Below are 16,626 nucleotides of genomic sequence, written 5' to 3' on the forward strand. Positions count from 1 at the left end.
GAAAGGTAAAGGTGAGGGGGAAGCTACAGCTGACACTTTCTTTAGTCCAGACAGCAGCATGTAGGTGAAGGTCATCCAAGGTGAAGGATTCTGATTCAAAGGTGGTGGTCATTGGGATCATAGTCAACTCAAAGCAGAAGCCATAGCCGGGACTTGAGGCTTTTAACTTACTCAGTAAGTCCAAAGTTTAAATCCGAGGAATAGGGAGGCATTGCCAACAACAGCTGTGAGTGATCGTAAGAGGGAGAGCCATTAGCTCTATGGAGCTAGAAGATGTTTAAACGGAAGTGTCTAGGTGACAGGCAGAGCTTTGGGATAGGAAATGGCCCTGCACTCACTGCTCTGTGATCTGGGCCAAGTCATTGTAATCCATCAGCTCCTCGGTTTCCTCTGTTGTAGGGTAGAGACAATGGCATTACTTAGTGGTTATTATGAATTAGGTAACTGGTTAATTGTAAAGGGGCTCGAAACAGTGCCCAGTTCGGGTGTCATTTAGTTGTGTGTTAAATAATACAAGAGAGACGCAATTTACAGAAAAATAAAGTTTGGGGAAACCTAAATGAGAAGTTAAGATAATTGATGCAGGGATGGCTGGTTGCAGAAGTCAAGAGCAAGGTTTTGTGAAAAGGGAAACAAAGTTGAATGACACAAGGCTAAAGAGAAGGAGGAAGGGCCAGAGAGGCCAGCAAATGAGGAAGGGAAGCCTTGCAGTTAGCTCTGCCTGGAGGAATAAAGAGAGAAGCTCGAGTATAGGGAACTGCAGAGACAGTGAACATGCAGAGAGGAGACGTTAGGATGGCCACTCCTGAGGTTTGCTGGTGAACCGTGAATTCGTTAGAGAGCAGATAAAGCTATGGCTAGCTCCATAGATAACATTCTTGATGATCTCAGTGACTGTTAAGGGAATGTGAAGGTATTTCTAAGCATAAAATGACAACATGGATAACGGTAATTAGATTAAGCTCAGCTCCACAGTCAGATATTATACATTGAATATAGTATAATGTGAGGCAAGGTGTGAGGTGCCATGATATACTCCTGACCGGCTCAAAAAAGTTTCCCTAATGGAAATATCTGAGCCATTTAAGATAACCTCATTACATTTTACTTGGGTTTATGTGGAACCAAGTATATTTTTGATTTGTATGAAAGTGCATGCCATGAACATTTAGAAACCCAAGACAAGCCCACCTGTACGTGGACTAAAGGCTCTGGTAAAAATGTTTCAATGGGTTACTTATTGTTCACAGAATGAAGATACACACACACACACAATTATTCTTTTAATATTTTTCTATCCAAGTATTTCCCCATAAATCCCATTGTAGTAAATATCTTTAGGAGACCTTTGGAAGTTAGAAACAACAGATATATATTTTTAAGCCTTCTAGAAAATTGACCCTGGGAATGAATCCAGGCCCTTGAGAATGTTAGGCCTTGCAGTTGCTTTGTAGCACAGGCAGACCTTGAATTTGTGATCCTCTTTCTTGCCTCAGCTTTCTGAGTAGTGGAGATTACAGGTTTGGATTACAAGGAATAGTTGGCCTCGTTTATTAAAGTCGTGTTTTCTGTCGGTCTGTACTTAGAGTCTCTGTATTGTTATGTTGTACACATTGTCTTTTATGTTTAAAGGCATTGGTATGAGGGAGGGGGAGAGTTACCTAACCAGCTCTGAAGGTTTGCTCAACTACCTACCCAGAAGCAGAGGAAGAAGGCTGCCAAGAATAAATAGCATATGGTCGGCCAGTATTTTAGTATTAGGTTACAAATTAAGTTGTAGTGGACCAGTGTTGTTCAGTAAGAACTCAATGTGCCAGCAAATGTGAGCTAAGGAAGTAATTTTTACATCTTCTTAATGGGAGCCACATTTTAATACAGGGAAAAACAAACAGGTGAAATTATCTTTAATAATATGTTTCTTAACTTAACAGCTTCCAAAGGATTGTTTTTAACATGCAATCAATACAAAAATTAAGACATTTTGCCTTATTTTTTTTCTGTACTGTCTTGGAAACCCAGTGTGTATTTATTTTCCAACCCATCTCACTTTAGACTAACCAAAAATTCAAGTGGCCAACGGCCACATGTGGCTTGTGGCTTCCATATCTAGACTCTGCAGCTTTGAGCCAAAAATATAGCCCTTTCGTGTTTCCGAAGGCAAGTTGACAAGTGGAAACACACGGAGTTCATACAACACAACTTGGACCAAATATATTACTTGAAATAGGCACAGTCTTTTCCACGCTCATCCTTTGGGGATTATTTTTATTTTTATTTCTCCAGATTTCTCCTTTGTGGTCTGGTCAGGTTTCTCCATGTAAAACAGAACTCTGTTGAGATACCGGTCAATCTCAATGCTGTGTATTCCCTCAGGTTCTAAAATGAAAAGTCATATAGCTCCTAATATTTACTCGTGGGATGCAGCCATTATAATAAAGTGTCCCATGAATGACAGTGCGCCTTCGGCTGGGAAAAAGTCGACTGATGTCCTAAGAGGCTGCCTTAAAAAGAAATGTTCCCAGGAATGGCGTCAATCCACCGGGTGGCCCCTCCAGACCCCGCTGGCTGCTTCTGGATCCAGCGCTCACTGCCCCAGTCGCCCTCCGGCTCCGGCCGCCGGCGTTTCCGGCCAGCTCTCGCGGTCCGCGCTCCGCAGCCACCGTGCCCGTCGGTCCCGGGTCAGCGGCGGGGGAAACGCGCGCCTGCGGCCGGCGACTCTGAGTATCCGGAGCGCGGCTCGGCGCGGCGTCCACGCCCTCGCCAAGCGCTCGGTGCGTGCCAGGCCGGGCGGCGCCGCGGGCGGCGGAGGGAGCAGAGCCCTCCCCCCGGGAGCTGCGCGGCCAAGGTGGAAATGCGGAAGTTTCCGCGGCGCGGCTGACAGATGAGGCTGGCGCCGGGCGCGCCGGGCTCTGCAGCGGCTGTGCGTTCGGGTCCCGTCCCCCCGCAGCCCCGCGAGCCCCGAAGCCGTGGAACCGCGCGCGCGCGCCATGGCCACGCTGCCGAGCGCCGAGCGCCGCGCCTTCGCGCTCAAGATCAACAGGTAAGACGGCGCGGTTCCTGGCCAGTCCGCGGCGGGGCGCGCCGGTCCCCGTGGCGACTCATTCTCGTCCTCTTGTCACCCGCGCTGCTGTCCGGACCAGCGTCTTGCGCCACCTCCCCAACCCGGCGTGGCTCCCGCCGCCCTCGCTGTTCTGAGACAGGTGGCCCGACCCGGAGCGCGGGGTCGCGCGCCCGAACTTGGCTTAACAAATTGCGCCTTCCTTCCAGTCGGGAGACAGCGGAAAGAAGCTAAGTGGCTGAAAATCAGCCCTGCTTTGAAGCAGATCGGTCCGTGGTCCAGGGTTAGGGCTCTTTCAACCCCCTCTTTCCAAAAAACATCTTGGCTTTGGATGGCAGCGCTATTTTTATACCTTGGTCCAAAAGGAGCCAACCATGAAGTGGAAAAAATGATTTTAAAAAAATTCCTCCTTTAAATAAGCGAAAGGGAATGAGCTGTAGCTGACGTTTAAAGATTTCTAGCACTCTAGAAAAGTGAAGAACACAGGGATTTCCAATTTATAAACAGAGCTGCACACGCCACATCTCTGTGAGTTGACTACTCATAAAGTTCTCGGTAGACTCAAGCGGCGGCGTTTCCTCCACTGAAAACTGCTGACAAGTATTCAAGGGGGCATTTTTGCCTTGACCTGGGAAATCTAGACTGCCTGGCTAAAAGATAATGTGGAAGGGCAGCGCTCTGGAGGACTTCCAGGGTTGGTGTTTTTTTCTTGTTCTTGTTTGTTTGTTTTTGCATGTGGGACGCTGGCCCACAGTAATTCATCTTTGGGCTGCTAGTGAGTGAAGCTGGAGTCACTAGGAATCACCATCCTTGAATAGTGAGCGGTAAGGACCACAGAGGGCCAGTGGAGTTTCCCTGTGCAGTTGTGAGCAAGACCTTTCACTTCCTTCACTATTTCATCTGTCCAATTAGTTTAATTATTAATGTGGACTGTATACAAATGCTAAAGGGTAACTATATCATAATTCAGTCTTCCTATCGGAGCCTTTCCCCTCATCAGGCTGTCCTGGCTGCAGTGGGGCCGTAGGGGCATAGGAAGTTTTGATGGCTGTCATCATTGCCTTCCCCGCTTCTCCTCTCTTTGTCCCTGTCATGAGAAAGAAAAAAAGCCAGGAAACAAGGAACAAGGGCAGGAAGCTGTTAGGGATTCAGGAGGGGTGAGACTGATCTGAAGTGACTGTCTGGGACCTAATGCAAGCCTGGAGACGCTCTTGCAAGGAGCTTCGGGGTTGGTATAACCCAAGGGTGGAGGATTAAAGTCCTTAGCCAGAAGTGGTGGACTTACCCATCATCCCAGCCCTCAGGAGGCTGAGACAAGACAATCACAAGCTGGATGCCAGTCTAGGCTGCATACAGAGACCTTGCAACAAGGAAACAAAACAGAAGCAACCACCCAAGCAAAACAGTGTTAGGAAAACCAAGAGCCAGGCTACATTCAAATTTCCTTACAAAGTTTTGCTGCAAACTAAGTATATCCCATTGGGCATACACATTTTATATTTTTCTCATGTTTGGTCTCCTCCCTCCTCCCCTTCTTTCTGTCTCTCCAAGGTCTCTCACTTTGTTTCACAAACTGGCCTTGAACTCCGAGCACTTGACCTGCTTCAACTTTCTGATTGCCAGGGTTGCAACTGTGTACCGGCTTTTGTGTCAGTGGGAATAACTAGTATCCGAACCCTAGTTTTTCCCTCTTCTGACTGTTAGGAGGACTGAGTAGAGTAGAGACAGCGTGCTTATGATGCCTGGCTCAGAATGAATGTTAAATAGCTGCTAGCTGACACATCAGTACCGCTAGCTTCGTCGTGGTCAATGCCATCTCTAATATCATCAAATCTGAGATGATACTTCAGAACCTACGAAGACAAAGTACCAAGGGCAGCTGAAGTTGGACTATTTTTCCAGGCAGAGGCCATTTGGGGCAGGGTATGGGGATGCCAGTGGCCACCTGCAGCTTTCTTGGGGTTATATCTCTCACATGTGCAACACAGTGCTGAGAACCCTAAACTGGAGCCAAATGTTCCAAGAAGTACCCATTTAGGAAAGAAAAGTATGCTTTCTAATCTTCTGGAAAGAGTCTACATTGTATTTTTCTTTTTAAAAAGAGTTTTGTTCTCCCCCCTGTAAGCCACTTTGTGTATTGGGAGCAAGAGTTACACTGAGGTCTTGGCTGGTATAACTTTCAGAAGAGTGGATTTCTGAGAATGTATTTGGTGTGGCTATAACATTCAAACCCGCCACTTGCAGGCTGAATACTGACTTGCAGATGTTGTTGCAGATGTTGTGCTCAGTCGTCCTGGACAGATGTGGTCAGCTTTCATTGTCCACTTGACACAATCCAGAGTCACCTGGGAAGAGAGTCAGAAATGATGGGTTGTCGGCATCGGGTTTGCCTGTGGACATGTCTCTGTTAGATTCTCTTCATTGTTGTTTGATGGAGGGAAGACATAGCCCCTGTGGGCAGTGCCATTTCACAAGCTTGATCCTAAGCTGCAGAAGAGTGAGGAAAGTGGACTTGAGCAAGCCAGGGTGTGTGGGGCTTCTTTAGCGCTTGGCTGTGGATACGATTAGCTGCTTGAATCCCTGTTTTGACTTCCCCAAAATGATGCACTGTGATATGAAATTGTAAACCAAATAAACCCTTTCCTCCGCTAAGCTGGAGATGTTTTTACCCTGGCGAGAGAAATGAAACTTGAAAGAAGGGGAAAGTGAAGCGTGGGGTGTACTTGCACAAGGCTGTGTAATTTGTAAAGATCACAGTCCGCGATAGCAGCCAGGACTACAGATGGCCCTTACATTGGCCCTCTGCATTAGGCCTGTACTATTTTGATCTACGTGTTTTAAGAATTTCCTTTAAAAGCAAAGAGTTAACTTTAAAAAAATCATTTCTGTAAACAGCATTGACAGCTCTGCTTCTGAGCAGTACCTGCTAGGTCAGCAAGGTGCTGTTCAGCAGAGTCAAACATGGAAAAAAAACCTTTTTTTACCTACATGAGTGTCTATTGGTTTTTAAAATAAATCCGATTCCAAAAGTAACACCGTGTGGAAAGGTGGCCATCAGGACTCTTAGTACACTTTCACATTTTCACCTTTCTATTTAACAATGATATTCCTTAAGACACTTGTTCTTTCTATTAATGAAATATTGTAATGTGACATATTAAAAATGAACAGTTGCAAAGAGCTCAGCTCTGGGCCCTACAGAGGAATGAGCAGTGTCTTACATACAGTCTGTGAAAAATGTTCCCCACTGCATGCAAATTTCTGTGGCTTCTTGCAAGCAGCATTGCCCAGTGCAGGGCCAGCGCCAAAGCCAGAGGAAGTCGTCAATGCTGGCAGCAGCTGTCTCGCCATGGTTGATCTGACTCTCTGGTGCTCTCAGAACCTTATATTCCCATGCTGGGTATCATCAGGGAGGACATGCTAGGAGCAGCTAGTGTGACTGTAACTCTAGTTGGGTATTTTGAAACATTTCTCTAGAACCAGTAACTCAGGGAGATAGAAGACAAGACTCTAGCGCCGAATTGTTCTGACTTGGAATGTCTGGTAGGCTAAGATGCATTGCTCTTGACTTTAGTTTTTCCCTGATTGTCACGAGCAAGAAAGACTAGATCTGAACTAGGTAGTCACAACAATGGTTGTGTTTGGGATTTTTAGGAACTGCTGTTATCAGATGTATCCTAGTTCTTTAAGGAACATTCCCCTGTTAATGAACGACCTCTTTGATGACTGGAATATGCTGCTTTTGTAGATGCAGGAAATTATTACTAATGCTGTGAAGATTCATCAGACAAGACCTTCATATTCTTTTTCCTCTTATGCAGTGTTGGTTATTAAAGCTAGGGCCATCTGCACGCTAGGCAAATGTTTTACCACTGAGCCATATCTCAGCCCACTTGCTTCTGTCAAACCCAGAATAAGTATAGAACTTGATCAAACATGAAAGTAAAACAAGAACTCTAGATAAATAAAGGAAAATCATAAACTGTTGTAAGCCCTGGACACCTAGGATTGAAAGAAGTAGATTGTAAGACTTACACTTTTATATTCCTTACTGTATTAGTTAACTTTTCTGTGGCCGTGACAAGATCTCATGACCCAAAGCAACTTACATACAGGAGAAAGAATTTAGTTTGGCTTATGGTTCCAGAGGGAGAGTTGATAAAGGGGGAGGGGGAGGCAACGCAACAAGCTGTCAGAGCAGAAAGCCAAGAGGTCACATCTTCAACTGCAAACTGCAAACAGAAACAGCAGTCTGGAAATGGGCCAAGGCTGTAAGCTTTCAAGTTTTCCCCAAGTGACAAGCCTCCTATAGCTAGCTTACACTACCTCCCTAACAGGGGAATCAAGTGTTCAAACACTTAAGCTTGTGGGAAGCATTTCTCATTCAAACTACCACACTTACTATGCGGCAGATGCGAATCTAAATGTTTATATCGCCATTCATCCACTTCTATGAATTAGGAACAATTACTGCCTTCATTTATAAGTGGGGAAACAGAACACAGGCAAGTTATTCACGTTTTGATATCACACAGCTAATTAAGGCCAGAGCCGGGATTGATATTCAGGCAGTCTGTCTCCAGAATCCTGCCCTCCTACTCACTATACCATGATGTGTCTTGGTTTTCCTTTAAAACAAAGAAGTAACAATATTTACTATCTACTAAGTACTGTGCCAGACAGCCAAGATTCCGGCACTAGTGAGGGAGGGGCTCTCCGGTCCCCACCCCTTAATGAGGAGCTAGCGGCAGCTGATAGCTGCTGGAGCAGGGAGAATCATTCTTTCTTGAGGTTGTTTCCCATACACCAGTGGGTGACCCCACACCCATGTACATGTGGGTGGCGCTAATTGGATTTAGTGCAATTAAAAAAAGAAACGCATGGGATTGGAGGGGGAACGTGTTGAGGGGATATGAGGAGAGTGGGAGGAGGGAAATGAATGGCTGTGATCATAGTTTATTGTACGAATATATAAAATTCTCACAAAGAAAATTATTATAATAACGAAATGAGAACAGTTGAAAATGCTTATTATTGATTTGATTCGTGCACATTGTACATATATTGAAATACCACACTGTACTCAATAAATATGTAGTTATTATTTGTTAATAATTAAACTAAAACAGTTAAAAATTATAATTTTCTAAAAAGAGAAAGACATGCCAGTCAAATGGCTTAGCTGGTAAAAGAACTTGTCTGACAACATAGGAACTGTCTCTCGATGGAGAGAGAGAACTGATTTCCCAATGTCATCCTCTGACCTTTACACATTTGTCATAGACACGCACCCATGTTCATACACACACACACGCACACGCACACACTCACACACACACTCACACACACTCACACACACACACACACACATGATATCATACAATTAAAAATGTTTAAAGTAGAACAAAGCATAAAGTATTCTACTCATCATTGGGATGATTTTTATACAAGATAAAACCAGATGCTAAGAAAGAATAAAGTTACATAAAGGTTTCATTCAAGGATAACCCCAAGGTACCAAAACCTGTAATTCAAGCTCTTTGGGAGGCTGAGGCAGGAGAATCACAAGACCAAATTTAGCCTCTGCAACTTGGACTCTGTCTCAAAATAACATGTAAAAAGAGGGCTGGACACATGGTTCTTTGACAGAGCACCTGTTCAGCATGTACCAAGCCCAGTTCTGAGAGAGAGGTGGGGGTGGGGGGAGACAGAGACAGACAGAGACAAACAGAGGAGGGATGGGGAGATGGCTCAGTGGTAAAGGGTCTTGCTGTTCATTTGATGCCCAGAACCACATGGAGGTGGAAGGAGATTTGGGGATTACAGTTAATTAAGTTGAATGAATCTCAGAAGAGACCTTGAACTTTGGACTTTTAACATTGTTGTGACTGCTATAGACTATGAGGACTTTGAAAGTTGGACTAAATGCATTTTGTATTATGCTATGTTTAAGTATGGCCCCCATAGACTCATGTTTTTGAACAAGTCTATGGGGACCAGGGAGTGGAATGTGATGGTTTGTATATCCTTGGACCAGGGAGTGGCACCATTTGAAGGTGTGACCTTGTTGGAATAGGTGTGACCTGGTTGGAATGGGTGTGTCACTGTGGGTGTGGGTATAAGATCCTCACCCTAGTTGCCTGGAAGTCAGTCTTCCACTAGAAGCCTTTGGATGAAGGCATAGTACTCTCAGCTCCTCCTGCACCATGTCTGCCTGGATACTGCCATGCTCCCACCTTGATGATAATGGATTGAACCTCTGAACCTGTAAGCCAACCCCAATTAAATGTTGTTTTTTATAAGACTTGCCTTGGTCATGGTGTCTGTTCACAGCAGTAAAACCCTAACTAAGAGAGAGGTGGAAGGAAAGAACTGACTCCATAAATTTGTCCTCTGGTATCATGCCTGCACCCCTCCCCCACACATACATATACACAATAATAATATTCAATAAAACAAAGTTTAAAGAAAAGCAATAACTCAGGACTGGAGATTACTCAGTGGTTAAGAGCCAGTACCTTCTTGCAGAGGACCCTTCACATGCTTTTGTGAATGGAGGGAATGGAGGTTTTATGTCCCTGTTGGCTCATGGAGAGGATACTCAGCATCATGTGGCTCCCCAGGGAGAGGGGCAGAGCTCAGAGACAAGGTCTCCTATCTCAGCTCTCCACATAGAGCTAGAGAACGGATGGGATGATGTCACAAACCATCTGGTTTTCATCTTCTTTAACAGGGGCATGAAAAGTCAGGTCACCCTACTGGTCCTCTTGCTGGAGAACTCTTTTTTTTTTTTGAACTCAGAAATCTACCTGCCTCTGCCTCCCAAGTGCTGGGATTAAAGGCGTGCACTACCACGCCCGGCTGGAGAACTCTTAAGAAGCAGGGCCACTTGAGTCTTTTCAATAGCAAACAGCCAGTTACTCAATAATATCTCAGGCAATTTTATTAAAGGTTAAAGCAAGAGACATATACTATTCCTGGTCCCATAAGCATCCAGGCTTATATATAGCCCAGGTTGGCCTTGAACTCATGATGATCTTTATGTTTCATCCACCCATGTGCTTGGATTAGCATACATGACTACTACAGCCAGCTTCCAGGTCTCCATTCTTTCAGTAGCATGCACATGGGACCCAAGTGCAACTCAATGAAGTAACAGCTTGGGGAGTTGAAAGGAGAACAGAAATTACAAGCAGAGGGGAAGACACTGTGTGGGCATTTGCACGAGCTCTGCATGCAGATCAGTGGAGAACTTTGGGGAGTCAGTCCTCATTGTCTGCCTTACTAATGTGGGGTCTCTTGTTTCTGCTGGAGTGTACTCTAGGCTAGCTGGTTCATGAGCTTCTGCTGTCTCTACCTCCCATCTCACCACATGAAGACTGCTGGGATTACAGATGTGCAACTCTGCATCTGGCTTTTTCCTTGGGTTGCAGGCATTTTGCTGCACATGGCCGATCAGGCTTGTGCGAGCAAGTGCTTTTATCTGCTGAGCGTCTCCCTGACTCACATTCCCTTGTAAAATTTCAAAAACTAAATCAAAAAGTACAGTAGCAAAATCTAGTAAACAAAAAGAAAAAAAAAACTGCTCACATTTCAACCACTCATAAACTAGTAATAACCTGTTAACATTTGGATACACCCCCTTCTAGTTTTTACAAAAACAAAATCGTCTTGTGTGTGCTACATTGTAATCTTTAAAATGTGTCAACAACTCGCCAGTCAATGTAGGTCTATATTATAAATACTGTATATGTATTATAATTTATGAAAGTAGTTATTATTGGACATTAAGATAATTCCCAGGTAACTTCCAGTTTTGCAGACCACGTCGAGCTTGAGGGAACAGTCTGAAGCTTGGTTTCTGTCTAGTAGCAGAATTACTTGTTTAAAAAAAAATTAAGGTTTTTTTTTCTAGTTTGTTTTCTTCTTGGTGTGAATGTATGCATGTGTGTACAGTGTTGAGTCTGTGTGTGCACCCATCTCTTCATGCAGAAGCCAGAAGGACATTTGGTATGCTCTCAGTTTTTTGGTTTTGGTTAGGCTCTGTCTAGACCTGGGCTTACCGGAGCATGTAATCACTCCAGGCTTTTTACCTGGGTGATGACATCCGCACTCGGGTCTTTAGGACCTTACCCAGCTTTCGTTCTGAGCCAGCTTTAGTTCTTCATGCTTTTATTACCACGTTGACTACTAGAATAGGTACATCACTTTCTGCTCCCGCCGCTGGCCCTGCAAAGGCTCATTTCCTTGCATTCAGATCCCACTGTACCCCAACCATTTACCACTTATCAAAAGTTTATCATTCTTTAAAGTGTTTAACTTTTGACTCCTTGCGTTTTTGTTTTGTTTTTGTTTTTTTGTTTGTTTTGTTTGTTTGTTTGTTTGTTTGTTTTTTGAGACAGGGTTTCTCTGTGTAGCCCTGGCTGTCCCGGAACTCACTTTGTACAGCAAGTTGGCCCCGAACTCTGCCTACCTCTGCCTCCCAAGTGCTGGGATTAAAGGCATGCGCCACCACCCCGGCTGACTCCTTGCCTTTTTTAAGCAATAAAAATGGTCATGTATTTCTTCTTTTTGCCTAAAGTGCAACCCAAGATGACCAGTGAAATGCTACCACCTTCCTACCACCTTATTCCTTGAATAATGTTTTCTGTTTGTTTTTGCTTTTACTTTGCTTAACAGTTTAATTCAGTCAAAATCTCCTTTGAGTGTATAAACCCCAACCATTTTAAATAAAATTCTATCACAAAATGAGATTTCAAATCATGTGACTTATTGCATGTTTTACCTGAAATGAGAGAATAGAAAATGTGAGATTTTTTTTTTTCATTTTTTTTGTGTTCCTTTTCCTGTGGGGTTGGAATTTGGGGCAAAACATCTCTCTCTGCTTAGAAACCTCTCAAATCTTCCTGGCTTCCTCTTTCATTGTTCTCTCACCACAGAGGTAAAACTTACTGAAGCCCAACTACAAGTAGATTAAGAAATGTAGTGACCACAACCTCTTCCTCCCTCTCTCTTTTTCTTCTACATTTGTATGTGTGTATGGTTATGTGTATTCACATGTGTTGGGATAAGTGTGTGTGTGTGTGTGTGTGTGTGTGTATATGCGTGCACATGTGTGTGTAGTCTCTGGGTTGACATCAGGCGTCACTTTCTCTCACTGAACCCCAAGCATGTCATTTTGGCTAGTCTGGCTAGCCACCTTGCCCTAGGGGTTCCTTGTCTCTGCCTTCCACTCATTGTTAGTATAGGAAGGTCACGAGACTCATCTGGCCTCTACCTGTCTCCTGGCTGTCTCAATTCTCCTCACCCTTGCATGGCAACCCATTGAACCATCATCCCAGACCTTGTCTTCTATTCCCTTTTATTCTCCCCCTTCTTCTTCCTCTTCTTCTTCTTCCTCCTCTTCCTTCTCCTTCCTCTCTGTCTCTGTCTCTGTCTCTGCCTCTCTCTTTGTCTCTGTCTCTCTGTCTTTCTCTCCACCTTTGTATGTTTATCTCTATTTTTAGTGTCTTTGTGCATGTATGTACATGGGTACTCAAGTGCCATGGCACATGTGTGGAGGTCAGAGGGCCACCATGTGGGTTCTAGGGAATCAAACATGGGTTTTCAGACTTGGCAGCAAAGGCTTTTACCAGCTGAGCCATCTTTCTCTTGACTCTTGATAAAACAAACAAACAAACAAACAAACAAACAAAAAGGCTCTTGCTGCAGACTCAGGGTTTCCCTGGCAGAACACTTTCTACCAGGGACCCACCCCCAGCAGCCACACAGTCTAAGACTTCCCAATGGAAACTCTGAAAGCCAGAAGGGCTTGGATGGAAGTTTTACAAACTTTAAGGGACCATAGATGGCAGTCCAGCAAAACTTTCAGTCACGATAGATGGAGAAAGAAAAACATTACATGATAAAAAATTAAATTTAAGCAGTTTCTACCAACATATCTCTATAGAAGGCACTAGAAGGAAAACCTCGGCCTAGGAGATTAACCACATCCAAGAAAACACAAGAGTAAGGAATCCCAGACCAGAAAATCAAAACTGGGAGACTTACACCACAGTACCAAAATAGCAGGAATAAGTAAAAACTGTTCATTCATAACTCTCAAAATTAATGGCCTTAATTCCCCAGTGAAAGGACACAGACTAACATGAAATTAGGAAACAGGATCCACAGGGCTGGAGAGATGGCTCAGCTGTTAAGGTGGAACAACAATATGAACTAACCAGTACCCAGGAGCTCTTGTCTCTAGCTGCATATGTATCAAAAGATGGCCTAATAGGTCATCACTTGAAAGAGAGGCCCATTGGACTTGCAAACTTTATATGCCCTAGTACAGGGGAACACCAGGGCCAAAAAGGGGGAGTGGGTGGGTAGGGGAGTGGGGGAGTGGGGGGGGGTGGGTATGGGGGACTTTTGGTATAGCATTGGAATTGTAAATGAGCTAAATACCTAATAAAAAATGGAAAAAAAAAAAAGCACTGACTGCTCTTTCAGAGGTCCTGAGTTCAGTTCCCAGCAACCACATGGTGGCTCACAACCGTCTGTAATGAGATCTGAAGTCCTCTTCTGGTGTGTCTGAAAACAGCAACAGTGTACTCACTCATAAATTGAGAGAGAGAGAGAGAGAGAAAGAGAAAAACAAGATTCATCTTTCTATTTCATCTAAGAAACACACCTTACTATATTATATATTACCTTAGCAAAAAGCATGGGAAGAAAGGTATTCCAGGAAAATGGACTTATGAAACAAGCATATATAGCTATTCTAATATCTGATAAAATAGACTAAATAAAAAACTAGTCAGAAGAGGTAGGGAAGGACAGTACATATTCATCAAAAGAAAATCCAAGAGGATTACGCACCAAATTACAAGGGCACCCAGGTTTGTAAAAGAAGCACTACCATAGCTAAAGTCACATGTTGGACCTCACACAGTGATAGTGGATGACTTCAGTACCTCACTCTTGCTGACAGGTCATCTGGGCAAAACCTAAACAGAAATGCTGGAGTTAAATAATTTCATAAATCAAAGGACAGATAATGTAGAGCATTTCATATAAGCATGTACATGGGCTTGCGCACATGCACACACACACACACACACACACACACGCACCCACACACACGTGTGCGCGCACACACTTACCTACACTTTCTTCTCAGCAGTTCATGGAATTTTCTCCAAAAAGCATGGTATTGGCATGGTATTTCTCACACACTTAAACACACACACAAATAAATTTCTTATAATCAAATATAAGGAAATTGAAATAACACCCTACACCACAGATTAAAACTGGATATTAATAACAGAAATAACAGAAAATATACAAATTTGTGGAAACTGAACAAATGAAAAATGGGTCAAGATAGAAATCAAGAGGGAAATTAAACTTTTTTTTTATAACGGATTAACAGTGAAAACATAACATACCCAAACCTATGGGACACAATGAAGGTAATTCTAAGAGGCAAGTTCATAGCACTAAGTACCTACACAAAGACATGGAGATCTTATATTAGTTACTAAGCAACACCTGAAAGTTTTATAACAACAGAAAGAAATAATAAGACTCAGGAATTAAAGAAACAAACTAGAGACAAACTTGTAATATAAAAACTTTAAGACATTGAAGAAAGAAATTGAAGAAGACACTGGAAGATGGAAAGATCTCCCATGATCATGGATGGGTAGGATTAATGTTTTAAAACAGTCTTCTACTAAAGCAGTCTAGATTCAATGCAATCCTAATCAAAATTACAACACAAGACTGAAAAAAAAAAAACCTTCAACTTCATATGGAAACACACACACAAAAATCAAGACAGCTAAAACAATCCTGAATAGTAAAAGGACTGATGAAGGTATTATCATTCCAGATTTTAATTATATCATCTCAGATTTTTTTGTTACAGAGATATAATAAAAAAAAAACCCAGCATGGTATTGGCATAAAAACAGGTATATTGATCAATGGAATAAAATGGAAGACCCAGACAGAAAGCCACATCTCTGTTAACACAGGACTTTTTGATAAAGAAGCCAAAAGTTTGCAGTGGAGAAAAATACAGCATCCTCAATAATTATTGCCAGTCACACTGGATGGCTGCAGGCAAAAGAATGAAAATGGATACATATTTACTATTGCCACGAACAGAAGTCCAACTAGATCAAGGACTTCAATATAAGACCAGATACCCTGAGTCTGATAGAAGACAAAGTAGGGGAATAAACTTGAACTCACTGGCACAGGAAAAGACTTTCTGACAGGATACTGATGGCACAGCTACTAAGACCAACAATTAACAAACAGAGGCTGAAAAACTTCTGTATGCCAAGCGACACCATCACTAGGACAAGGTAGTAGCCTAAGATCTAGAAAAAGATCTTTACCAATTATGCATCTGATAGAGGTCTTGAATTTAGAATATATAAAGAACTCAAAAAAAAAAAGGAAAAAACAAATGACCCAATTTAAAAATTAGGTGCAGAACTAAACAGTGTTCTCAAAAGATGAAATAAAAATCACTGAGAAACAGAGAAATGTTCAACACTTTAGCCATCAAGAAAATGTAAGTTATGACTACTTTAAAGCTTATCTTACACCATATAGAATGGCCAAGATCAATAAAATAAGTACTAGGGCATGCTGGCCAGACCGAGGGGAAATGGAACCCTAATTCATTGCTGCTGTGAGTGCAAACTGGCGCAACCACTGTGGAAGTCAGTGTGGCTGTTCTCCAGGAAGCTGGGAATCCATCTCCCTCAAATTCCAATAAACCACTCTGGAACTCTCCATTCTGCTGCAGAGATGCATGCTCATCCTGGCTTCCCTATTCACAATAAGCAGACATAGGAGACAGCAGAGATGTTAGTCGACCGATGAGCGGATAATGAAAATAGGGGAGAATTTACACAACGGAATGCTAGTCAGCTATTAAGACAGATGAAATTCCTGGCAAATAGATGAAGCTAGAAAAAAAAGTCAACCTGAGTGAGGTAACCTAGACCCAAAAAGACATGTTTTTCTCTTACATGTAGATGTTAGCTTTTAAGTTTTCAAAATAATGTGGTTTGAACAACCACAGAAGATAATTGCTTAGTAAGGGACTGGATGGGAGGAGAGGATCTTACAAGGGAAGGAAAATAGAATATATTGTTCTGGAGAGACAAAGTAGAAACTAGACTAGAAGGATTAAGTAGGGATGGGATGAGAGAGAAAGGCGAGAGGAGAATATTAGCTAACAGCAGAGGCCATTTGAAAAACCATATAGGAAGAAGCCCACTACTATAGAAAATTCCTAAAATCTATCCATATATGAGAGAAACATGAATGGAGTAATCCAATAGTGGGGGAAACAATGCCACAACTATGATTTTTCAGACGCAAGGGGTGGACGCAAAGGTGAGCTTACAGAGATTGTGACAGTCCACACAGGATCAAGACATCCTGAGTCTCAGCACTGAGAGTGGAAAGTGGACACAGGTTCTCACCCCTAACCAGGAAGGTATCTGCAGTTGTCAGCTGCTAGGCTGAAAATCAGTTTTCTCCGGTGGAGTCTCATT

The 16,626-nt window shown here is 43.1% G+C and overlaps 1 protein-coding gene across 3 annotated transcripts in view; it reads left to right on the forward strand.

Moving 5' to 3' along the window:
• The first annotated feature begins 2,657 nt into the window (after positions 1–2,657).
• The window catches only part of Dock8 (dedicator of cytokinesis 8), a 203,112-nt gene continuing 189,143 nt past the window's right edge, over positions 2,658–16,626 (forward strand). Inside the window, exon 1 of one of the 3 annotated variants that reach the window (XM_006527436.4) lies at positions 2,658–3,040. In XM_006527436.4, the coding sequence (XP_006527499.1) occupies positions 2,988–3,040 (53 nt within the window). In that variant the 5' untranslated portion in view covers positions 2,658–2,987. The remainder of the gene's footprint in view (positions 3,041–16,626) is intronic. The other 2 variants (NM_028785.3, XM_011247397.3) reach the window with 2 other exon arrangements.

This window comes from Mus musculus, chromosome 19 (assembly GCF_000001635.26).
Source record: "Mus musculus strain C57BL/6J chromosome 19, GRCm38.p6 C57BL/6J".
NCBI lineage: Eukaryota > Metazoa > Chordata > Mammalia > Rodentia > Muridae > Mus > Mus musculus.